At 39.9% G+C, this 25596-nt stretch overlaps 1 protein-coding gene and 1 non-coding gene across 3 annotated transcripts in view; both read left to right on the top strand.

Annotated features, from left to right (window-relative positions):
• The first annotated feature begins 1093 nt into the window (after positions 1–1093).
• LOC149776380 (uncharacterized) overlaps positions 1094–25596 on the top strand; it is a 56445-nt gene continuing 31942 nt past the window's right edge. Inside the window, exons 1-3 of one of the 2 annotated variants that reach the window (XM_089942353.1) lie at positions 1094–1220; positions 2676–2835; positions 4160–4292. In XM_089942353.1, the coding sequence (XP_089798479.1) occupies positions 1142–1220; positions 2676–2835; positions 4160–4217 (297 nt within the window). In that variant the 5' untranslated portion in view covers positions 1094–1141 and the 3' untranslated portion in view covers positions 4218–4292. Of the gene's footprint in view, positions 1221–2675; positions 2836–4159; positions 4293–25596 lie in introns of those variants that run through there. The other variant, XM_089942354.1, reaches the window with a different exon arrangement.
• Trnap-cgg (transfer RNA proline (anticodon CGG)) lies at positions 4930–5006 on the top strand. Its single transcript has one exon. It is a non-coding gene; the product is annotated as a tRNA-Pro (tRNA).

The following is a 25596-nucleotide window of genomic DNA, read 5'->3' on the forward strand; positions in this document are numbered from 1 at the left end:
TTGGAACAGAACTGGTCGAATTGCGTCAGAGATATGCATCGTATATATCCAGATGAGGTTAACTGAAGACTTTTAATTTCCATTATTGATATAGATTCCATGCAATTTTAAACATTCTGGTCAGGATATGAAACAAATATTTCATTTAAATTCCACTCATAATGTTTCAATAAAGTAACTTAAAGAAAACGTGCAAACACTTACTGAACAAAAGCAAAATCATGCAAGTACTTGCCCAAGTAACCTTATACAAGACTGAATTAATATTCGAAAATATCTAGTATTATCACTGTTATTTTCTTACGTTTAAGTGATATATAAGCAAGGACAAATTAGCCTTTCTTGGACACAATAAACACATATCAGAATCTCGAGGTTTTGTGTTTCTTTACAATATGAACGCTATGTGGATGTTTCAAAGATACAATATTGGTTCGAAGAGCTTCCGTAATGAACCATACGTCAAAAATTTTGACCGTAAGTGGCATGTCGTGACGAATTCTCTTTCAACGAGTATAAAATCCTGTCTTTACTTCTACACTCTTGCATTCCCTCCAGAACTTGGTAAGTTGTTTATTACTTGTTAATCCCAATGATGTTAATTACCCAAGTTGCGGTGAGTCGGAGATTCGATCGCAGGACATTAACTCAAGGTATCGCAGGTCTAAATCTTGCCCAGATCATCCTGGGTTGGCTGTTGTGGTGCTTCTATTCAGAAGGCACTTTAATCCCAAAGGGTCAGCAAAAGGCAGCCCATTAATGTGATGCAGTGCCGTTAAACAATTATCAAATTAGTGTTATCTGATTCGTCTCGTTCAAAGTTGAAGGTGTGTAGAAAGGGTAATGTACTTAGTGGATTTTAGGGTAGTCAGACTGCATGTAGATGTTTACTTTATAACGTGTATGTTACTAACTTCTTCGGACTTTGAAAATCACACATTTTGTTTAGATATTTTATTACCGCTGTAACAAATGTTTACCTAACATTTGGGATTTCACTTTTCTGGAACAGCAAATTTTTTATGACCATAACTGTACACCACTGTACAACACATCTGTGTCAGTTCCAGCGATACCTGTATAGATACATAAACTAGTTGTTATATTTATTTTCAGAACTGAAATCCTTTCAGCAGCAAACATGAAGATTGTCTTCATTCTCATTGTCTGTATCTGTGCTGTTTTCTGCGCACCGGAAAAGAGAGTATTTGTAGACTCTCGTAAGTGACGTCGTTCAGAACTTTAGAAAAATGAACTTTTTAATATCTTTCTTATGAATACTAAAACGTTCATCACAGAACATTCCTAAGGCAGAGATAGGAAAATTTAATTTAACAACATATATGGAAACGGTTATCTCATAACATTAGAGTTTGTTTGTGTTTGTACCGTCAAGTTTCATAGCTGTAATACAACCGAGTGCGTCACATTACTTAATACACATGACGGTGACTCAGAATTATAAAAGAGTGTTTATGAAACAAAAATATAATTTAAAAATTTTTAAAAAAAACAACATTAAATTACATAAACGTTCATTGCAAACAATGGTTTTCTTTAATTTTTAAATCCATCATGTAGTTAACTATTACAATGATGCTATATTTTGTTCTTAGAAGAACCTTCCATTTGTCTATTCCTGCTTTAAATACCTTTATGTACAATGATAACCTAATTATAGACCTAAGTTGTAATTAAGAAAGATAGTCTTTAACTAGTCAGTCGCACAATTATCTGCTAGGTTAGATGCGAGTCTGTTAATAACAACTCAAACGGACATAGGAAAGTTATTAAGTTAGTTAGCCTAAAGGTATCCATTTATGAGAACAGTATACAACAGATTCATGGCATATTCATATGCTTCTTGCATAATTTGTTTATTTTGTCAGTCAGAGATAAATGGTTGATAGATTAGTTTGCACATCACAAAAATTCCAATACATTGTTCTGGAACCACATAAAAGAAAACATATTAATATTCGATATATGACTTTACGTTTACACGAAATAGGTGATTACGTTTACTAATACGTGTGGTCGAAACGTGAGAAACTGTACTGTATGGATGGAGGATAATGATGTAAGATTTTTTATGCAAAGAGATTTCACGAAATAAGATCAACTTAAATAGTCCAAGACTTTGGTAGCTTGTTATTGTATACATAGCACGCTCAAATACATAATAGCGCACATGTGAAATTATTCTCGTGATGCATTTGCAAACAATTGTTAGAAAATAGAGCCGAATTTGAATGAGAATGAAGAAAACACGACCCTTGGTCTTCCCAAAGCAACATAAAAATTCAAATGATACAAAGACCAAAGCCAAGGCTTCTTGTCTATATTGTTCAAGTGTCATTCATAATACTTAAGTGACTGAGTTGAATTTTGTTTGGTGCTAGAGGATCAAACATAGCTCATAACGTATTAAGAGTAAGCAGGGCAGTGGACAGGATTTGAGGGCCCTAGGAAACATTCTGTAGTAGGCCTATGTGAATTACAAATTGGCACGGCGTTGGGCACCCTGAACGTTGTCGGTCCCCGGAATTTAGTCTTAACTAATCTACATTGTCCTCGACCCTGACAGTAAGCTATCCATACTTTAGGATCTTAAAAATCAAACTGAAACGTTTTGCCTAAGTCGTCGAGCAAAAATAATTTTTTGTATTATACAGTTCATGGCCTTGACCTCACTCACCTGAAACAGCTCGTGCAGACTCTTGTCAATACTTTGGGGACTGACGCCACCGAGCAGCTCTGCGAGACTGAATGCCACACTCTTCTGACGGATCCAGCACATCTTCTGCATTACAGCTGTGGGCTTGTTTGTCATGCGTGAGTCCATAGTTACATCTATATTAACTTTTATTGTCGGAAATCCTTGTACTGACCTCCGATTTGACAACTCTTGTTGGGCTTCTGTTTTAACGGCAAAGATTCCATAGCTACAGACGCGATTCATGCATTAATATCGAGTCCATATGCTGCTGAGAAACTTTGTATCGTTATCTATGTAATTACATCTGGCTCCACCTCTCAAACAGGTATCAATATGTGACTACATTCTTATTATGGACCAGCATAAGGTCTGCTTGAAGCATGCATTTATGACACCGAATCTGCTTTAGAAAGGGATGACATCGATTTAATTTTTCCATGAAAGGTCACGTTTTCAGGCCGATGTCGTTAGTAAATACCATTTGCATGGTGTCTTATGCTTTTTCTAATTATGCCATGTGGTCTTTATAAAGTCAACGTCATTATATTTCGTAACTAAACGTCTATATTCCAAAATATCTTTCAAGATAAATACCCAATCACGTATAATGTATGTTGATACTGTTTAACGTTACAACTCATGTCGACATCTTATTTCTCTAATAATGAGCCTGAAATACTGCATCCACGTCATCGAAACGCTTCTGTATAAATAAATGTTTTTCATTTGGATATGCACTGCACGAGTCGTTAATTTTAGTTTCAAAATTTTATTTACAAAAAAAGACACTTTGTTCTTTTGTAAATGAATCTCCACAAATGAAATCAACGATAGTCTAGGGTTATAATGTAGCGATAAACGAATATGAAGGAGCGAAAATGTAAGATTTGCCAAAAAATACAAATATCAAAATTGTTAATTTGTTATTTGTTAAGTAACATGATAAGTAACAAATATGTACTATACTGTAAATATAGAAATAGACATGAATATACATTTTGCCTCATGTGAACACAAAGAAATATTTTAATATAAACTTTGTTCGAATGGGGGTGTAGATTATTCCTCTATAATATCAAACATGACCTTACCCCATTTCGAAACAAAACGCTAATGAGGTTTGGTGTGTTTTTTATATTGAGACTTAATGGGGAGGGGGCATTTTGTACGTATCCAATACATCCTCATTCCTTATACATTTAGCCAAACACTTTTAATACAAATCAAAGCACATTGAGAGTGATAAAAGTTAAACTGAATAGACTGAAGAATATACAAGCCCGGACGTTATATTTAATACTGGAATGGTTACCCCTCTGTAAGATACTGAATTATAGATGAAAGATTTGTTTTGAATATTTATGAATAAATGTATTTGTAATTAAAAACTGAACTTCTCTTATTACATTTTACATCTTCATCTTGCGTCACTAATTTCAGATTCCAGTCCTTAGTCCACAGATTCAACCTTGCGCCACAGACCGGCACCGTTGGGTAAACTGTTGACACTGTAATGACACTTGTCGATACTTATATGTGTACCGAAGTAAATAAAATTCATCAGGAATCGTAATCTCTTTTATTCCTTTTTTTAAAGAAATCTATATAGGATCTGAATGATAATGCCTTCATCACATCTCTAAATACCATTGCTTACTCCTATGCTAGTAGCATTTGATGTTTCCCCGTTCTGATTATCCTTTACAGAAAATCATCAATGCATTTAATAAATGTGCAAACACTTCTTAGCTTCTTCGGAAAGATGCACAAAATGCAAAGCTGCTATATTCCTTGACTAAATCTCATCTTAATTAGTTATTGGGGATTTTGTGACTTATGTGTAGAAGAAATACTTTATACCTAAATCCCTTAAGCAAATTCAGTCACTGAAGTTTTGAAACATCTTGCGGCTTTTTAATTGGAGTTACATGACTTCTTTAAGTTACGTGTTGGAAATATTACATAACCGATTAAACACTAATTTCCTAAAGAGTTGGATGTCGTACTTCAAGCTTATGCCGTTTTAAATTAACTGTCAATGAAATAGATGTAGAACAAAGATATATTTTTTAGCAACATACATACATGCATCCATACATCCATCCATCCATCCATGCATGCATGCATGCACACACGCACGCACACACACACACACACACACACACACACATAGATACATACATACATACATACATACCATCGTCGACCTAGACCGCTCCGGTGGCCTAGTGGTTAGAGCGTCCGCCTCGGATGCGGAAGGTCGTGGGTTCGATCCCCAGCCGAGTCATACTAAAGACTTACAAAAATGGCGCTCAGCATTAAGAAGTTAGCGTTAAGACTGGTCGGCCTTGTGTCAGGATAATGTGGCTGGGAGGGACATCATGCTACATGTCTGCGGCATGATGCCCTAGTGCAAGACATCACTATAAACTGCCACACAGCAGTCGTTGAACTGATATGACTGAAAACTTGTTGAAGCTACGTTAAAAGTCCAAATCACACACATACACAGATCGTCAACTGAAATATTGTCCTTCTCTACCGCCTACTCTAACTAAAACGACTCCATGACACTGATAAGAATACGACTCAAAAGAACTAAAGTTTTGATGTTTTGAAACAATGCATTTATTTTTGGTATTTTTTTTTTTAATTTATTTGTTTCTGAAGTTAATTTGTTTCATGTTTTTTAATTTCGAGTAAAACGTTTATGCTCTCGGGATGCTTTTAGACAACGTGTACTTATTTTCCTTCAGATATATGCAATAATTCAATCAACGCACTAAGTCTGTTTCTTTCTCGCAAAATTATACGTATTATAGTTTTCAATCAACTTGTAGATATAAAAGGCATCTACAGAAGAGAATTTTGTGTGTATTCATCTTCAGCATTAGTAGACAATCACAACCACGAAGGTTGCAATCATTTTCATTATCTATATCTCTAGCGTTTTTTGTTCACGAGAAAACAGAATTTTCTTAACTGGGCGTAAATGCAATCGTTTATAGGTTATTATGCTTTTTTCAACAGGGTAAATATATAGATAATTAAGAGATCAATATTTTCCAGAATCTACCGATTCTGGATTCTTGGAATACGCAACAGACAACGGTGATACAAGACAGTACTTTTAGTTTTGCTTGCGTATTATAGAAGATCAGCTTTCTATGTATAAGGAAGGAACAAGAAAAGATTTCAGGCCACAAATCAGTACTCCTAGAAACTAAAATTCCGAACACACTTAAATGAGGACGTGGAGTGAGGAAGATGAACAGTCCTCTCGTGCTCTATGATGAGTACGTGAGCATTGTTCACACGCACCTAAGCAGGATGAAACAAGAACACGCTAAAGATATAGTGATAGAATGGGAAAACATTAAAAACAAAATAAAACGGATGACTAAATACTATTGTTAGACAAAAAAGATAATACAAAACCAATGGTTAAAAGAAAAGCACACAGAAATTATGACCCTTAAAAGACCGCAAACAGAGCCAGAAAAAATAATAATTAAACAATGGGAGGATATGGAAACAGAAATTACACAAGGGATTAAATTAAGGGGGGGGAGTACGAAAACCTATGCAAAAAAGGGAGGGGAATATACAGAAGACTAGAAATTAAAAGAGGAGAAAACAAAAAAGATAGATCTAATACAAATTATTGATAGCGTTTATAAAAATAAAAATGACATTAGAAGATATAAGACAATAGTTTGCTTAGATATATAAATCTCAAATTATAGATGAAGAGGTAATAAATAGGTACATAAAGGAAACAATGTATAACCAAATATTATTAGATGACAAGTATATGTGTGAAAATTTTATAACTAACAAAGAAATTTTAGAGGCAATTAATAGTTACAAAAAGGGAAATCACCAGGATCGGACGGTATAACCACTGAATTTTACAAAACATTTAAGTATGAACTTTTAGATTTTTTAGAATTACTATATAATAATATACTGTTTCAAGGGGAAATGCCTAAAACATTAAGGGAGGGAATTATTACTCTAATATATAAAGGGAAGGGAGATAAAAAAAATCTTAAAGAGCTGGAGACCAATACCATTATTAAATAATGATTACAAAATCCTAAGTAAAATTATAACTAACAGAATAAACAATTGTATAAACAAACTTATTGATATAAATCAAAGCTGTGGGGGAAGGGGAAAAATATAACGAATAACGCTCTATCTATAAGTGCTATAATTGAATTGCTAAATACTAAAGGGGAAAAAGGAGTCATGTATCTATTCGATCAAGAAAAGGCTTTTGATCGAATAGAGCGTGACTTCATTTTTAAAACATTAGGAAAATGTGGCTTCGGACCCAAATTTATAAACTGGGTAAGACCCATGTACAAAAATATAAGGTCAAAAATAGTAAACGGAGATCTTTCCAAAGAAATAAGTATAAAAAGATCAGTTAGACACTGCTGTCTCCTGTCTATGCTGCTATATGTAATAGCTATAGAATCCCTGAACATAAACATCAACCAAAATAACAATATTCAGGGAATAAAAATACCAAATATGAAAAGAGATTTCAAAACTATATTACATGCAGATGACTGCACTAATTTTACCGAGATGGATTATCCTTCAAACATTTACAACTCGAACTCACAAAATTTAGAAAACCCTCTGGTTCAGCTATTAATCACGATAAGACAGAGATTTGATCAATAGGTAACTGGCGGGGTAACCACCCAGGTTACTACAACCTAATTAAGGAACAAGTAAAGCCTAACGAATCATATATGGAATTAATTCTACTCACAAAATCTACAGTGAGCTATTAATCAAGATTGAATCACAAATAGAAACTTCGTCACATACGAAGATTAACCTCATGGACCGAATACAGGTAGCTACAACCTACATGTATAGCCAATTGAACTATAAAATGAGTTCGATACAACTAACACAAGCAATGATTAATAAGATTGAAAAGAAAGTACTGAGCTTTATTTGGGATAACAAAATCCACCAATTAAAGAAACACCATATATGCAGACCTAAGGACAAAGGATGATTAGCCCTACCCAACTTAAGTATAACACAAAAGTCTAACATTTTGAATAGATTTAAATATATAAATAACCCTCCCCAATTACCGTGGGAAGCTATTTACATATATTTATACGGATACCTATGTCGTTTTAACAATACAATATATCAAAATAACTTATTAACTAAACTATTAAAACCACCTGGGACTTGTAAAAGAATAAGCGGTCTATTATATAAATATTTAGATAACAAAGATATATGGGATAAAAACAAGAAGACATACAATATACTAAATGAGATAGCAAGCCAAGATAAACACACAATAGAATTCAAGTATCCGAACTTAAACTGGCCGATAATATGGAAAAACTGTGCAAACATAAAATCACCAGTTGTCCAAGGTAGACTATTTTTTATATCTACATGGAAGCTGGATGACAGGTGAGGCGGCTTTTAACATACATATAATCAACACAGTAACAAGATGCAGGTTATGTAAAAACCGTATTGATTCAAATGAACATTTAATATTAAGATGCACAAAGAAAGATATGGAGAGACAAATAATAAAAAACAGAATAATAAATAAATATGGAACTTTAAATGCCATGCAACTATTGTTTACAAATAATATCGAGGAAAAGAATTTATACAATGACATAATATGGTATATCAGCTCCATTATGAAAACAAGAAGCGAAGATTTTGAATAATAAATGCTAAATTCTAAAATATAATTCTAAATTAAATACACTAAAACTCCGATTTTTTTATATAGACACCGTAAGGTGACAGAATTTATTCTGGGAAAAATAGGTCCTTGTAAGACTACACTATCTCTGACAACAACTACACATACAGTGCACACATAAACACACAAATACTACACACAACGCTTCTTACACATTTTACTCTGAAAAAAAATAAAATGATAATAATAATTTTTAAAAAAACAATAAATAAATCGATAAGTACGACTCTTCTATAACCCACTACTTACCCACACTAAAATGCTTCCATGCGCTATTAAAAAAAACAATTAAGAACAACTTGAAAAGATTTGACTTAGTAAGCCAGTCCGAACACAAACACAAGAATAAAAGCAACTAAACAATATAACACCATACATATAGCATACACCGGACAATACAGATCCACTGGCGATGGATCACAAGTGTAGACAACTCCAAAACCAGCCAGGGCAATGGAGTTTTTGAAACACTAGAATAGGGCGGTGTTGCAAACCCTATCAAAATTTTATCCAAACGAAATTTTTAAAATAAAATATACATACAACACACCTATTTAAAATAAAACACAAACAGACGTAAAAATCCTTTACTGTTTAGGAACTAAGGGGTTCGCCAAATGATGTAATTCTGAGGCGGACCACACCAATAAAGGAAACTAAGAAGACGATGAATTGGGGTGCACCGGCTGTGGAGACGAAAAACGATGGAATATCAGCGACTACCCAAATGAACACAGGCCTACTTCCAGAAGAGGTTGATTTTAATTGGGATTTTGTCGATTTTCTTTCTTCTTCGCAAGAATTTGTGCCGGTACCAGTACCTTCGCCACCTTCTCCTTCATTACCACACGTGGATGATTTTAAACAGAGACAGAAAGAAGAATTGGAGAAATGTGTACAGCAGCAAAAGGAAGCAGAACAATCTTTCCTACTTCAGCAACAACAGCAAGAAGAAGAGGCAAGAAGGAAACGACAGGAAGAAGACGCTAAGAAACAAGGTAGTGTCAGTCAAACGGTCACGGTACCTTTAGACATTTTAGCAGAGTTAAGAAGTCTGAAACAAATGTATCAAACGTCTTTATTACGACCGAAGAGAAAAAGACCTTCCCGAGCTAAACAATCCAACCCTGTGACTACACCTGCCATACCACCCTTAGTGATTTCTACCAAATCATCATCTACAGGAGGCAGTCCAGAAGTAGGCCTTGATTTCGTCACATTCCTAAGTTTGTTGTTTAAACAAAAATAAACCCAAAAACCCTTTTCAGGGCCACCCATTTCTCTCGAAAAGAGATAGTATTTCAATTGCCAACATCAATTAAAACTCAAAAAAGCCCTTTTTTCCCCATATTATATGTGTGAATGTATGAGAGCGTGAGTGTAGGTTCTTATTCAAAAAATCAAAACCAAGAGACACTTACGTTTTATGCCTGGTCTATTCTGGTGTATATTTTACAATCGAATTCACAACACAACACTTTAAAAAGTTCATAAGCCTCTTTTGTGTCTGTGTTCACTCTCTCTGTTTTTTAAATTTCTTCACTTTCACAGCTTTTTTCCTCCACTTCTTCCTCACTTTCTCCTCTTCTTCTTTTCTTCTCACGTTTCTCTTCCTGCGCGTGTCTGGGTTCTTCCTTGTGTGAGGATATCTCTTCTTCCTGTCCAGAACCCCTCTCTTCCTCTTGCTCCTGTTGTTTCTTAGGGCAATCTGAATACCAATGTCTTTTTTCTTGACAATGATAACAGATATCTTGACTTTTGTCTCTTCTAGCACCTGTTTTGCTTTCTTCACGGTCTGGACACTCTGAAGACCAATGCCCTTTCTCCTTACAGATATAGCAAGTATCTTGACTTTTATCTCGAAAGGAGGGTGAGTAGTCCGTCGGCTTGTCTGAAGAAAATTTTCTTATGACACCTCTCAAAGCTCTGATCAAAAGTTCGATCTGTGTAGGCTCTTTCATCATCGTTCTGCTCGGTTTGAGAGTGAAATGAATATCGGAAGGCAAGACACACACCCTTTATATATACGCTGGTCTGCCATGGATATAAAGTGACCCGTGGTGTGAAACATGTGGTTATTTGACTTTTTGCAGTCAAGATGAAACGATCGCATCAATTCGTGATGAAAGAAGAAAGTAAGATGCAGAAACGTAATTTATCGCCTCGTACAATAGCTGAAGTCTTGGCACAAATTCATGCCAGTGATTCTGAGGATGACATGAGTGAACCAGAAACCAGACCCAGCGATTCTACACCTAACCAAAGTTCACCACCATTAGTAAACCTTAAAAACTACTATCACATTTGAGAGACCGAAAAGCGTTTCTGTAGAAAATTTAGAACCACAGCTTACACCTACATGGTGGAGTTTAAAGATTTCAAGTACAACGTACCACTGGAGAAAGCAGAGGGTTTCATCACCGAGGTGTGGGATTCTTTGTTAACCACTCTGAAACACCAATGTCAAGCCAAAGAAGACGATCGCTTGAGACTTTCCATTCATCACGACGGATTGAAGTCCCCTGTTTGGATCGAGTTTAGTGACCCAGCAGAATTCACACCGTCCAAAGTCATGGACAAGATACAACACGTGCAACAATCCAACGACAAATGTCACATTACCGATGGAAACGCGACACTGTTCATGATTCACGTCTCTCCCAAAGGGGACCGGACAACGCAGAAAGGTTTTATTCGTCGACGACCTTCGCAGCTCCAAAAAGAGCCTCGTCCAAATTAACAACTCTCGAGACCAGATTTGTTTAGCCATGGCTATCGTGTTGGGAAGAACGTATGCCGACAAGAACGACACGGTAGAATGGAAAAGGGCATGGGAGAACATTCGAAAATCGGACCAAGCCAAACAACGAAGTGAAGCAGATCTCCTGTTACAACAAGCTGGTCTGTCCAAAGACACACCCTGTGGTATTCCTGAAATGCAAAAAAATACAAGATGTCCTCCACGCTACACTTTGAAAATACACCCTCAATAAGTGCGTGGACCTCTATTATTTCGAGGCCAAGATTTTAAGGATGGAAAATACATTCACGTCTATTATCATGATACCATTACCAGTATCACCGCATTCTTGGGATACAGTTATTACTGTGAGAAATGCAACTATGGCTATAACAATCGAGAGCAACGCAAACATTATGGATCGAAATGCTTAGGATGTTTGGCCTCTCAACCCTATCTTGGCGAAGGACAAGAACGAGTGCATTGCCCTGCTTGTCAGCGCACTTTTGTCAGCCCTGCCTGTTACCAACAACATTTGAAGACACAAGGTTCACAGCAGAAAAGTGCTTGTCAACTCCTGAGATTGTGTCCTACTTGTGGAGAAGGCTTATATACCAATAATGTCAAGGCACAAGGTATGTTCAGGACAGAAACGATGTCACATGTGTTGTGGACTTGGAACATCAATGCTTCATTCAAAAATAGCAGCCCCAACAGGAAGATGATGACCACAAGAAGAAAGGCAATTTCATCTTTTTTCATTTCGAATGCATGCATGAGACCGGCATTCACATTACTAATTTCTGTATGACTCACCGAAGATGCAAAAAGTGCATTCAAGAACCTATCTTTAGTCATTCCCCTCACTGCAGCAAAATTCCTGGAGGACGTGAAAAGATCTTTCGGGGGGCTAAGACACTGGCTGATTTCGCCCAGTGAATCTTGGACCCCATCGACGAGACGTGGAACGTTACGGAGATTGTCATCGTCATGCCACAGTCATGGCTCACAATTTCTCTGGATACGATGGACAGTTTCTTTTGAGATACTATACGGAACAAGGCACCGAACGTCCTAAATTGACTTTGAACGGAGCCATAATCATTTCCATGCAGGTGGAACAAGTGCAGTTTAAAGATTCAATCAACTACTTGGCCATGCCTTTGCATCGAATGCCTAAAACGTTTGGAATGACAGAAAGGGCCAAAGGTTATTTTCCGCACTTTATCAATACCGAAGCCAATCAAACAAACAACATGCCGTTCTACCCCATTTGCATGAGGCTCACGATTACCACCCCGACAACATGCGTACCGAACAACGAGAAGCTTTCTTCCCTTGGTACCAAGCTCACGCATCGGATCCCTTCGATTTGAGGAAGAAATGTTAAAGTATTGACGTTCCGACATCGACATTTTACGACGTTGTTGTGGAAATCTCGAGAACTATTCATGGAACACGAAGGGGTCGATCCTTTGAAAGAAGCTTGCACTATTGCCAATGCATGTTCCTTAGTGTACCGTCAACGATTCATGCCCAAAAACACCCTGGCTGTCATCAGTCCTCAAACAACCAACTTTGTCAAACGTCAAATGCTCATTCAAGGCCCTACGCTGGTTACATTACTTGTGCGACAAGGAAGACAAATGGAGGAGGCGAAAATACCATCGGAACGTATTCGGTCGATGGTTGGGACTTAGAAAACCCCAAGACAGTATACGAGTTTAACGGTTGCTTATTTCACGGATGTCCCGTCTGTTACCTGAACGTGGCACTAAAAATCAGTTTTTACAACGAACCATGGAAGACTTGTACCAGGTCACTTGTCAGCGAAGCTTGAAGTTAGAACAGCAATGATACCAAAAAGTGGTGGAAATGTGGGAACACGAGTACGATCACCGTTTGAAAACCGATCCCGAGTTTAAAAGCATCTTGGAAAGTTAGAATTTGATGTACCCCCTAAACCCTTTGGATGGTTTGTACGGCGGACGGACAAATTCAACTGTATGCTGTACCACGCTGAGGAAGAGCAAGGAGAATAAATCAAATACTTGGACGTGTGTTCACTGTATCCCTACGTGTGCAAATAGTGTCGCTTTCCTGTAGGGCACCCGCAACTATTGACGGAACACATTCGACAATACGAAGGATTGATCAAGTGCAAAGTTTTGCCTCCCACCAACTTGTACCATCTCTTGTTATCTCACCATTGCCAAGGAAAAGTGATGTTTCCCTTGTGCCGTACTTGTGCCGAAACGTGCAACCATGACCAGTCTTGTCAGCACTCCCAGGAAGAACGCGCCTTGACGGGAACGTGGGTCAGCGTGGAATTGTTCAAAGCTCTGGACCTGGGATACCAACTGTTAGAAGTATACGTAATTTGAAAGCTCTGGACGTGGGATACCAACTGTTAGAAGTATACGAAATTTACCACTTTCCCAAGACACAGAAATGCCACAAGTTGACCAAACTCAGAAAGACATTTTCGCAGACTACGTGGATGCCTTTTTGAAACTAAAACAAGAAGCCAGCGGATATCCTTCCTGGTGTCACACTCCCGAAGACCAAAAGACATTCAAAGAGAAATACTGGGAACAAGAAGGCATCACTTTAGATCACATCGAGAAAAACGAAGGCAGGCGATCGTTTGCCGAAGTGATGTTAAATTGCTTGTGGGGCAAAATGTCACAACGTCCATGTTTACCCGAGACGGAGTATTTGACAGAACCTTCCCGCTACTTCCAGATGATTCACGACGAAACCAAATACATCAAACACGTGGAAGTCGTTCGCGAGGACTTGATCATAGTCAATTACGAAGAAGATCTGGACTTTGTACAAGCCGACGAATTTGGAAATGTCATCATTGCGGCTTACGTGACAGCCTATGCTAGCTTAAAACTGTACGAAGCTACAAAACTGTTGGGGGAACGCGTCCTGTATTTTGACACAGACAGTTGCATCTACATCGATCGCCCGGGTCAACGTCACCCTGGCATCGAAGGAGACCGTTTAGGAGCCTAGAACACCCCGACGAGAAAAGTTTAAGTTTTTCTAATGGCGGTCCTAAAATTTACTTCTACGAATACCGAGATAAACAAGGAGAAGTTCACGCCGAATGTAAAGTGAAAGGATTGACTATCAATTATCGCACCAGTCGAGTGGTAAACTTTGGAGTATTGAAAGAAGCCTTGCAGTCTGGAGAGGATGGAAACTTTAAAGTGACCACCTACCAACCGAATAAGATTGTATGTTTAAGCACTCACCAAATCGTCAGTCGACTTTTGGAAAAAGTCTATCAAATCGTGTACCACAAGGGAGTGCGTCTTCCCAACCACTTTACTTTTCCGTATGGACATTTCGGTATAAAAAATTAGTTGTAAGAGGATAGCCACCAACAAGAACAATGACTTCGCCACAGCATGAATCGAGTGAGAAACCCAATGAGAACTCCAAGTTCAAAACCTACCATTTTCCGGTTTTCTTGCCTGACTATTGTGATTGTTCCCATCGATTGGAAAGGTTTTTAAAATGGCCCACGGATAGAGAAGGATTACCTACTTCGAATGTTTTAGCTAGAACAGAATTTGTCTACTCGTGACCTGAGACTGGATTGGGATACCAAGTACAATGTTTCAGTTACGGCCTGAAGTTACGAATGGATTTATGTATCTATAAAGATTCAGCTATTCTGGAACATATTCGATGGTCTCTGCACTGTCATTACCTTTCTATGGCCTTTCCACCCATTACACTATGGTACAATTATGACGGTACCTTAGAGAAGGTAGTACCGTTGTCAAGGAAGCAAAAAAATGGAAGACCTCCAAGACTAGACAGAAAAGGAACGATGTACAAGTTTGAGACTTCATTGCGACTAGTATAAAAAGGGACAATATGCAAGATCGATAGTTCATTGTCTCTATCAAGACCAAGCGAACAAGATGAATACCTTCAGAGAAACACAAAACAAGTTCAGACAGGCACAATTCAGCTTCGGTGATTCTCAAGTGGAGTGCGATGCTGTGCCTTGCATTGAAAGAGCTGCAATAAAGCATCATGGGAACTTTGTTCTCACTACTGCTACTACTACCACTACACCTATCATGGAAAGTGATGTTGTGCGTGTCAAACCTGACGGATGCGAAAGCGATGCCACTCGTGATCGTGGACTCTTTACTGGTTTTCATTGTGGATGTCAACCTTCACGTCTACCACCCTACGGATGTCATCCAGCCCAGAGCAAACTCCTGTCGATGTCACCCTATCCTCATCGAAACGAACCTGTGAAAGACGAATATTCGTTCACTGTGCGTTTTCCTGAATACTGCAACTTTGAAAATCGTTTTCAGTCGTTCAAAGGAAAATGGCCTAAATACCTGGGAAGACGGACCCCCGAAGAATTAGCCAGAGCTAGATTTTTCTACTTGGGCGAAGGGGATAAAGTCAAGTGCTTCAGTTGTGGTGTGTCACTTCATCAGTGGGAACAACAAGATTCAGCATACCTGGAACATGCTCGATGGTCCCGAATTGTCACTTTTTACCTTTAGTGGGTCGATATCAGTAATACCTGAATGGATACTTTACAAGAGAACATTCGTGGTTTGACTGTGGATTTGAGAGAACACATTTACCGAGAACTATTCAAAATACAAGTGAAACGCAAACTCAGAATCATTTCTCCATTTTTAAATTTTGCTCTTTTCCAAAGTAAAACAAGACTGATTATGAGTGGATATTACTTCAGTCACAAAGGTAAACGAGGATATTGGCCACCACCCAGTGATTCCAAAAAAAGTGTATATACTTATGGATACTTTGCAAGAGAACATCTTGGGCTTGCCTGAGGAGTTGAGAGAACGGATTTACCGAGAACTTGTCAAAATTCAAGTGAAATGCAAAGAACAATTGAATCCGTTACGTCACCGATGTTTAAACCAGTGGTACCTGAATGCTATAAAAGGACTGATTCAGATGAAAGTGTTTCAGTGGTCAGACATTCATCAATTCTATTGGTTCAAAGGAATTGTTTGTTATTGACGATTCAATTTGCTAGAAGGTAGATTTACTGCAACGAATTCCAGAGGATGAGTTAATGAGTTACCAAAATCTTTTACACAGTGTCAACTTAATGAAAGAGGAAACTTCTGAACGGTGTCTTTTGATGTGCAAGTTAGTGACTAAACTATTTAGATTCGCTACTGGAGTAAAATCATCTCTGTGCAGACTGTACACTTATTGTCTCCGACGATGCAACAGATTCCGTGGAAGGAAATCAATGACACTATTCAAACAGTGGAAAATTACCAACACTAATTACGAAAACTTTATTCGTTCAATTGTGGTCGTCGTGTGGTGTATGTCTTATTGACTTGTTTCCTGAGATTTCGTTTACCAGCCGATTCCTTGTAGACTCTTTACCAACAATACTTACCACCCAATCAAACATGAAAGTGGTTCCTTTAAATGACCACGATAGACTCATTTTGCTCAAAGCTTTGAGTTTTCATCTTGAAACTTCTCGACCACTACGGGTAAAAAAGATTCGTCAACTTTTGGGTACCGAAGATGTGTATGACGATGTGTGTGTAGCTTGTGACTTACACCCTCACTGGATAGATGTACGTGACTAGAAAAATCGGGGTTTTGAGGCTTGGACTCATGAAGTAGCCCATTATCCTCGAGAGTTGCGATCCTCCATTTGAACGTCCTAGGAAAAAAATCATTTTTCAACCTGTGTTAGTGACAGTGCCAGACGAACCCGTCAACGAGGACAACCACTTCCTTCAGTACAGCACTATCGTGGACATTCTCGAATGACCCTTTCGGGATGACACTTGTGTGACATTACCCCATTTAGAGTCTGTAAAAACATTACACACTGTCCCTAGGACATCCTGGTTAATAAAAACATGTTGTACAGAAACTTGTTTCTATTCCACTTTGATCGTTTTGATGTGCATTTTATCGTTGTACTTAATCCTTTGGCTTTTATGTATTTTAGTCTTTCGTGTTTATTTTTAAAAAATCAATAAACGTGTCCTGAAAAGTATAAAAACTCTTGTCTTGTCTGTCTTCGTGTCACAAGTGACATTCCGTGCACTATGGCTACCTCTACTGTCTCTGCTCCCTCTTCCTCCACTTTCAAAGTCATCGACGAACACTTAGATCGTGCCACTTGGGAGGCCTTGTATCTTCGCCATCCCTTTAACATGCTCATTTCTGGACTTAGCGGTTCAGGCAAAACCGAATTTGTCAAACGTTTTATCGAACATAAACATCATTTCATCGATCGTCCACCTCAACGAATCGTGTGGTGTTACAAAGAGTGGTAATCGGCCTACAGTCTCTTGCGAGAAAGTCAAGGCGATTCCATCGTGTATGTGGAAGGCATTCCTAACGAAGACGACGGAATCGTGTCTGAACCCCTTCAAACCCATCTGGTCATTTTCGACGACATGTTAGGAGAAGACGAAGAAGAAATTAAACTGTAGTTTACGCGCAAACGGAATAATCGTAATACCAGTGTCATTTACATCACTCAAAATTTGTTTCAACCAAGTGAAGCCCATCGCACCATCAGTCTCAGTGCTCAATGGTCTTGTTTAAAAGCCCTAGAGATAAATCGCAAGTGCAAGTCTTAGCCAAACAGTTAGGAACGCCTTGCCTAACTCAGGCGTGCGACGATGCCACTCAAACTCCACATGCCTATTTACTCGTCGATTTGAAACCCACTACCCCTGATTATTTGCGATTTCGTACGAATTTGTTTCACCACTGGTGTCAAGACGGAGGGCATGTATTGTATATCTCTCCGTCGTCGACTTAACCAAAAAAATCTATAAAAACCTCGGACACTTTTCGTCTGTCTCACACATGACGCCCCTTCAGTCTCATCTTCCCGTGAAATTGATTCATGCCTTATATCGCATCAGTCGCGAAAATAATCCACAAATACGTGCTCGTGTCTTACAAGCCAGTCTCAAAGAAGTCTTACGATGGTTTACAGTGACAGCACGTCAATTACTGCAAGGCATCATTCAGATTCCTCATCAAACCAAACGCTTTTTTGACAGAAACAAAGTAGCGTTGACACAACAGGCCGATCCCCGTATCGACACTCAAACCATAAAGCTAATCATTTTGAAACCTGGAGGGAGCGGTACCCTAGGAGGTGTCATCATTCGCTCCCTCTGAAAATGGATCCTAATGCTCCCAAAGTTCTCCCCAAGAAAAAAAGTCACTCGCAAAAAAGCCAAACGAAGCCCCAATAAGAAAAAGACCAACGGTGTCAAGACCAGGTCACAACCCCAGAAAAAAAAACCCACAGAAAAAGAAAAGTCCTCAGAAAACAGCTTCAACTCGCAAGAGCGGCACTTCGTCCAGGACCCAACCTTACATTCGCAAATCATGACCTGCAGCGACGGTGACCGCGTCTCCGGTAGCCTCAGGATAATCCACTTCTCCGTTGGTGACTATTCCTGCCCAAGCCCGTTCGTCCTCAGTTTATGACACCATGAAAACCCGTGTATCCAAGAACGTGGCCTCTAGTGGTGACACCCTCCTCCTCTTTAGCTGCAGTGGCAGCTATTCATAAAGTACCTGCTCCCAAAATCAAAGTCCAAGAGAGATCGGGCATGTTACAGAGTTTACTGGATTAATCCAAGCAAGAGCTGACTCGATTCAGTCCTTTGCGAACCCCTCCACAACGTGTGATGCCTGTCGTCAAGTTAATACGACGTAAAGACAATCAGTGGCGACGCGGTCCAGTATAAAAAATGTCTGAGACAAAGCATGGGCATCAGTGTTTTGTGCTCCTGAAGACCCAAAGATGTCACCCCCCAGAAAACATCCCTCTTCTAAACCCAAAGGAAAGGAAAGGAAATGATTGCCTCCTCGTTTAGTCAAACATGGGGACATGTTGTCTGCCTGTCCAACGCTTCTCCACCCATGTGAAGCAAACTCATTCAAACGGCCTCCAAAGATATCACCGATACCGTGTGCGAATGTTGTTTGAACGTCTTGAAAGGCATGATACCTTTGTCAAAACATCAGAAACAATGCTTAGGCAAACATCGTCAGGTTCTTCGCCTAATGCTTCAAAAGAAAATACCCATTCGTCAAAAGAAGATGTTGGTCCAACGTGGAGGAATTTTGCCTCTATTGTTAGGACCTGTGCTGAAAGGAGTATTGGGAACCATGTTGGGAGGACTCGTGGGAGCAAGATAAAAAGGACCTCTGGAGTCCCAAGATCTCAGACGTGACCCTTGACATCGAATGGAAGGACACAAATTAGCTTTAGTGCCTTACAAACGATGGATGGAATACAATCGTTGGAAAGAACAGCGTACCCCGCATTTGCCTCCCAATCCAATTTTGACCGAGATGTCCCAGTTACAACACCAATTGCAGTCGTTGATGGATCGCCACGATTTGTCAGAAACAGAAAAATCGCAAAACTGCGGTGAACTCTTGCAACGACTACAACTCTTTCACCAGAAAGCTTTAGACGAAACAGCTCTTCCCACTCTGAAAGATTTCAAAACCTTGATGAAAAGTCCATCCCCCACACCACCACCACCACAACCATCCCCAGTAGTGATGAGAGACGTAATCCTACGAAAGCCTGAGGAAGAAGTGGCACGAAAAGTCTTTCAAACACCGTCAGCAGCTCCCATTTCTAGTAAAATTTCAGCGTCCTTGTTGACCCCTTCCCTACCCCCCAACAAGAAGAAATGAAAGTTTGGGTTAAAAAGATGATGTACACTCCTCCTTCGACAGAAGTGAAAAAGAAAGAAGGGAAACTAGAAGTATAGAAAGAAAATAAGACCAAAGCCATTCCATTGCCACCTCCCGCACTAGCTTCGACTTCTACTCCCGTGGCCCATCGGACACGTAAATCTGTTTCCAAGCAAACCTTTCACCCCGTCCAAAGCAGCATCAGAGCAACGTGGGTGACTTATTAACAAACAAAATATGGAGAAGGTGTTAGCCAGCATTTACTAAGATCCATCCCATCCTGTAGGTTACGGAGCAGTTCAGAAATTGTATCTTGGTGCCAAAACTCGACCGAAAAGTCTCCGTTTACCTCAAGTGCAACGATCGTTACAAGAACAAGCTACCTACACTTTACACAAACCCATTCGACGAAAGTTTTCCGGAAGTCGCACCCAAGTGGAAGGCATCGATCAGCAATGGCAAGCCGATTTAGCCGATGTCTCTCATTTGGCCACCTACAGTGGCGGCTACAAATATTTGCTTTGTGTCATCGATGTCTTTTCCAAATTTCCCTGGGTCGTGCCATTGACTTCCTAATCGAGCAGCGAATTAGATCGAGCCGTCCAACGGGTGCTGATAAAAAGCGGTCCTTACCCTCTTCGATGGCAAACTGACAAAGGCGCCGAATTTCTGAACCATGCTTTCCAAAAAGAATTAAAGAAACGTGACATTCACTTTTTCACCACCGAAAATCCCGAAACCAAAGTCAGCATCGTGGAACGTTTTCAACGCACTTTGAAACAACGCATGTGGAAATATTTTACGCATCACCACACTCTCAAGAACATCGACATCTTACCGCACCTGGTTCAAGCGTACAACCATTCTTACCATCGAAGCATTGGACGTTCCCCACAAGATGTGACTCCCGACAACGAAGTGCTCGTTTCTGATCGCCTGTTTGGTAAGTCCCCGACGGTGACTGTTCCCAAAAAAGGTAATGTGTTGGCCGTAGGAGATTGGGTGCGCATTGGCAAAACCAACGCACTTTCGACACAGGTTACTTATCCAACTGGACCACCGAATCGTATCACTGGACGAGTGAATGGCCGTCATCCTGTCGTCTCTAAATTGGAAGACATGAACGGAGAAGTGTTTAAAGGAACGTTTTACTTAGCTGAGTTACAACGTGTCACCAACAAACAAGACGACGTGTACGACATCAAAAGCATTCTTGAATGAAGAAGACGTAAAGTGGGGAAAAGACGTGTCAAACAAGACAAAGTGCGTTGGAAAGGATATACTCCCAGTTTTTATTCTTGGATCGACGCTTCGCAGTTCATCGACTATAAAAAGAAGTGACCATCATGCCCTTTCACGCAGACGCAGCTACCGCTACCATTGCAGCGACCACTCCTTCACCCAGCTCTTCTCTGCAAGATCAATAAAAGCAACCCTTGTGGGTGTGGTGTGGAGAACGTGCGCCCAAAACGCAAATCATCTTTTTCTGCCAAATCTTTGTGGTGTATTGTATCATCGGTGCAGCCATTGCCAATTTGAGTTTGCAACAAGGAGACAAACAGTTGTGGACCATTTTATTGAGCAGCTGCATCGGTTACCTTCTACTCACCTGGGTTTTTCCTCCACCATTAATACTGGCCGCCATGTATAGCCTATCGCGTGCTGAAAAAATGGAGTTAAACCCTACAACAACAACAACAACAACCTTCTACCCAATCCATCCCTGAAATTCTCCTCGAACGGCAACAACGGGAATCTTGCGTCCAGTGTCAGTCACCACTCCAACAACAACAACCAAATTTTAGGCGGAGACACGCCTCTGACTTCCATTAACCCATAGGACAGCCACATAACTCTGGAATTATGAACCACCATAACCAGTTTTACTTAACCTTACCCAGTGACAGTTCCATGGAGGTGTTTCCCAATAACAATTTGTGTTGTTACACAGCCAGATTACCTCAGGCCATCCAATTAGATCACGAAGCCCATTGTGAAGTGGTTTTGGTGGAAATCATTCACCCGACACAAATCCAAAACATCACTGAAAAGCAAAACACTTTTGAGGTCGAAATCATGAACGAACAATTGCAACAATTCATGAAGGAAATCGGGTTTTCAGGGGACACAAGACCAGCAAGCAATCCATTATTCACAATCTACACTGTGAAAATTCCGGCAGGCTATTATTTTAGTGGTCAACATTTGGTGGATACAATTGCTTTCAGGTTCGAGTTAGCCTTTGGCAAAGAACTGAATAAAGTCAAAAAAGTGTCGCCCTTGAGTACCATAAAGTGGCTCGTCGCCTACTGATGAAATTTCAGAATGCCCAAACGTTGTCCATCAGTTTTCATCGTGAGTTGTTTGACACTTTAGGTGGAAACACAAAAATGACTTTGAATTTCAACCCAAAGATCAACAGCAATATGGAATTTTGCAAGGTTTATCGTTCCCTAGTAGAACTGAACCAAAGACTACATTTGATCTTTGTGTATTCCGATGTAGTGGAGTACAACGTGGTGGGACAGACCTCCGTACCGTTACTGCGTGTCATTCCTTTCAAAGTGGATTCTGCCACAAACGCTGACGAGGAAGGTGGAAACACCTATCACGTTCACCTCGAATTTGTACATCCTCACTATTTACCCGTCAGCAAGTCGTATTTTGACACTGTCAACATTGCTATAAAGGGAGATCTGTGCCAAAATATTTCATTCACCAAAGGGAAAGTCACGGTGAAACTCCATTTTCGAAAACGATTCTCAAACGACTCTTAAGTCACGAATCCAGTGTACCGAAGCGTCGCTCGACAGCGAAGACATGGCTTAGGAGATATGTTGAAATCGGCCTTTCGTTTGGTGGCAGCCGTGTTGAAACCGATGGTGACACGAGGATTGCACGCCTTGAAAGATGCGGCATTGACGCAAGGCAAAGAATTTCTCCAAAATGCCATCATCGACAAACAAAATACCAAAGAAGCATTCTTGGGAGCAGGCAAAAATGTCTTGCTGCAAACGGGTAAAGACATTTTGGGCCGACGAGAATCTCCTAAAAATGCCCTGCACGCTACCGAATCAGGCATTCCTGCTTCCCTCACGACACAGCAAGGACAAGGCAGAAAGAGACGACGAAGAAAAAACCCTTCAGAAGACTTCACACTTCTAAAGCTAGAAAGACTAAGAAAAGAAGAACCGTTCGAGCCCTAGACGTTTTTGATTATTAAAAAAATTACAGGGAAAGAAAAATGATGCACCGAGAGTCTTGTGCCTGTTCCAAGTCGGAACTGGATCTGTTTGCCATGCCACCCACCATGATGACGATGCAAGAATCCCAATGGGTCGAATTTCATCCCGTCTCCTCTGTCAAGGACTCAGGGTCAACTCCCATCGAGTTTGAAATCAAAGGAGAGCCCGAAGATTACACCGATCTGAATAGCAGTTACCTGTACTTGAAAGTGAAAGTGATCGACACGACCACAGATGGTCCCGATATCAAGGAAGAAGATAAAGTAGCCCGCGTCAACAATTTCATGCATTCCTTGTTCAGTGGAGTGGATTTGTACTTGAATAACAAACTGGTCAGTAGCAAGATGGACAGGTACCCTTACCGAGCGTACCTGGAAAATTTCTTGACCTAAGGAAAAGAAGCCAAGAGCACCCATCTGGATGCTTGCGTGGTGTGGAAACCTGATACAGCGGGCAAGTTTTACGATGCCGATTTGATTACATATAAAGACCCCAACCACAATGTGGGATTCAATACCCGACGAAACAAAATCAAATTCCCAAACAAACATTTAGAACTGATGGATCGTTTGCATTTAGACATGTGGTTGCAAGAGAAGTATTTGCTGAATGGCGTGGATGTCCGCCTGAGACTGAATCGTAGCAGTGCCTCTTTCCATTTGGTAAGTCATACTGAATATTACAAAATGAAAATTGAAGAAGCCAGACTCGACGCGTGGAAGTGTTACCTAAAGTGGGAAACGACATCAGTCACACTTTGGGCAGAACGACCGCCAAGTATCCAATACGACGCGTGAAAGTGAAAACGTTCACCATTCCGGCTAGACATCAATCCATGATTGAAGGTCATCTATTCCAAGGGCAGTTATCCAAACATTTGATCATTGGTATCGTCAAAAATACAGCCTTCAATGGAGACTGCCAGGAAAATCCCTTTGAGTTTAATCACTACGACGTATCCAAGATTGAAGTCAGTCACGATGGCAAGACCTGTGTTCCAGACCCTTCGAACCTCAGTTTGGTGACGAGAAGAATTATTTGGGATCGTACTTGTCCCTGTACGAAGCCACCGGACAATTAGGGATCGACACCAGTATGCCGAATTCGACAATAATATAGAAATCAACAGTTGGAAAGAAATCATTCTAGACTATTAGAAGCTATGGAAGACTGTTATCCCTCTTTACATAGTGGAGAGTCTTTGGACATCGAATAGGAGGAACCTGTGGAAGGAGAATCCCAAGACAAACACGAAAAGGACATAGTGATAAAGTCTAGATGGTCAGAACAAAAACGTCATTTAGTCTCCTGTTTTGCTAAAAACTTGGCAGAAAAAATTACGGAATTCATCAAGAAAGATTGCTATGGATGTCAAAAGGACCATCCCAGTCAAATTCAACACGATAAATGTCTGATGCTGAGTCAAGAAGAAAAATTGGACGCGTATCTGGAAGAAGCTTGGAGTAACATCTCGGAAAAAGCCGTGTTGCATCAGTGGTATAAAGACTTGCGTGAACATTCTTGCCCTCCATTATCAACTCTAGAGATCTATCGCTTCGAAGCTCTCTTGGTTCAGAGTGCAGAGACAAAACGAAGAAACGGTTACTTGTCAGACAAAATTCAAAGAGAAAGTCATGATCGAATAGATCACTTATCATTACCTGTGAAGAAAAAACAACACAAAAAATGGATACCTGGTAACTTTATTACCTTTTGAACCACATTTCGTACACTGCTTCTTGGAATCCTGTCGTGTGTGCAAAGGATGATCTACCTCATCGAAAACCTCAAGACCATCAACCTGTGATGTGCTCAAGATTAGCCAACCTGAACGAAGCTTAGGTGAATTTGCATCGTGTCAGGCAAAGCCTGATACAGAAGCCTGAAGAGATAGAGAATGTCAGAATGTTACACGTCACTGAAGACCTGATAGAAGTGCTCTTCAGAGAGGAAATTAACAGGGAGAAAGAAGAATGGACGGAGAAGTACAGACTTCAGAAATAGCAGAGAGACCAGAGACAGCAGCAACAGCAGCAGCAACAGGAACCTGACAGAGGTTTCATGCACTGCCGTGTCGACACCAAAGAGTTCTCCTTCTCTTTCCGAAGAAGCAGACCTTATCCTGTGGGAAAGCCTGTCGCTAGACGAGACCGCAATCTTAGATCATAAAAGATTGCCATAGTTCCTCGTCCACAAAAAGCAGCCATTTTCAGGGCTACCCAATACTCTAGAAAAGAAATAATCATTCAATTGCCAATGGTATGTTAGTAAGTTAAAACAAATAGAAGTGCGTCTATAAGCACGTCATTCCTTTATCTTAGTTAGAAAGAGTGACTATAAGTCCCTTCGTATCCGTAGCTTGTCAAACATTTTACATGAC

Source organism: Sinohyriopsis cumingii, chromosome 18 (genome assembly GCF_028554795.1).
Source record: "Sinohyriopsis cumingii isolate HCF-2022 chromosome 18, ASM2855479v2, whole genome shotgun sequence".
NCBI classification, from domain to species: Eukaryota; Metazoa; Mollusca; class Bivalvia; order Unionida; family Unionidae; genus Sinohyriopsis; species Sinohyriopsis cumingii.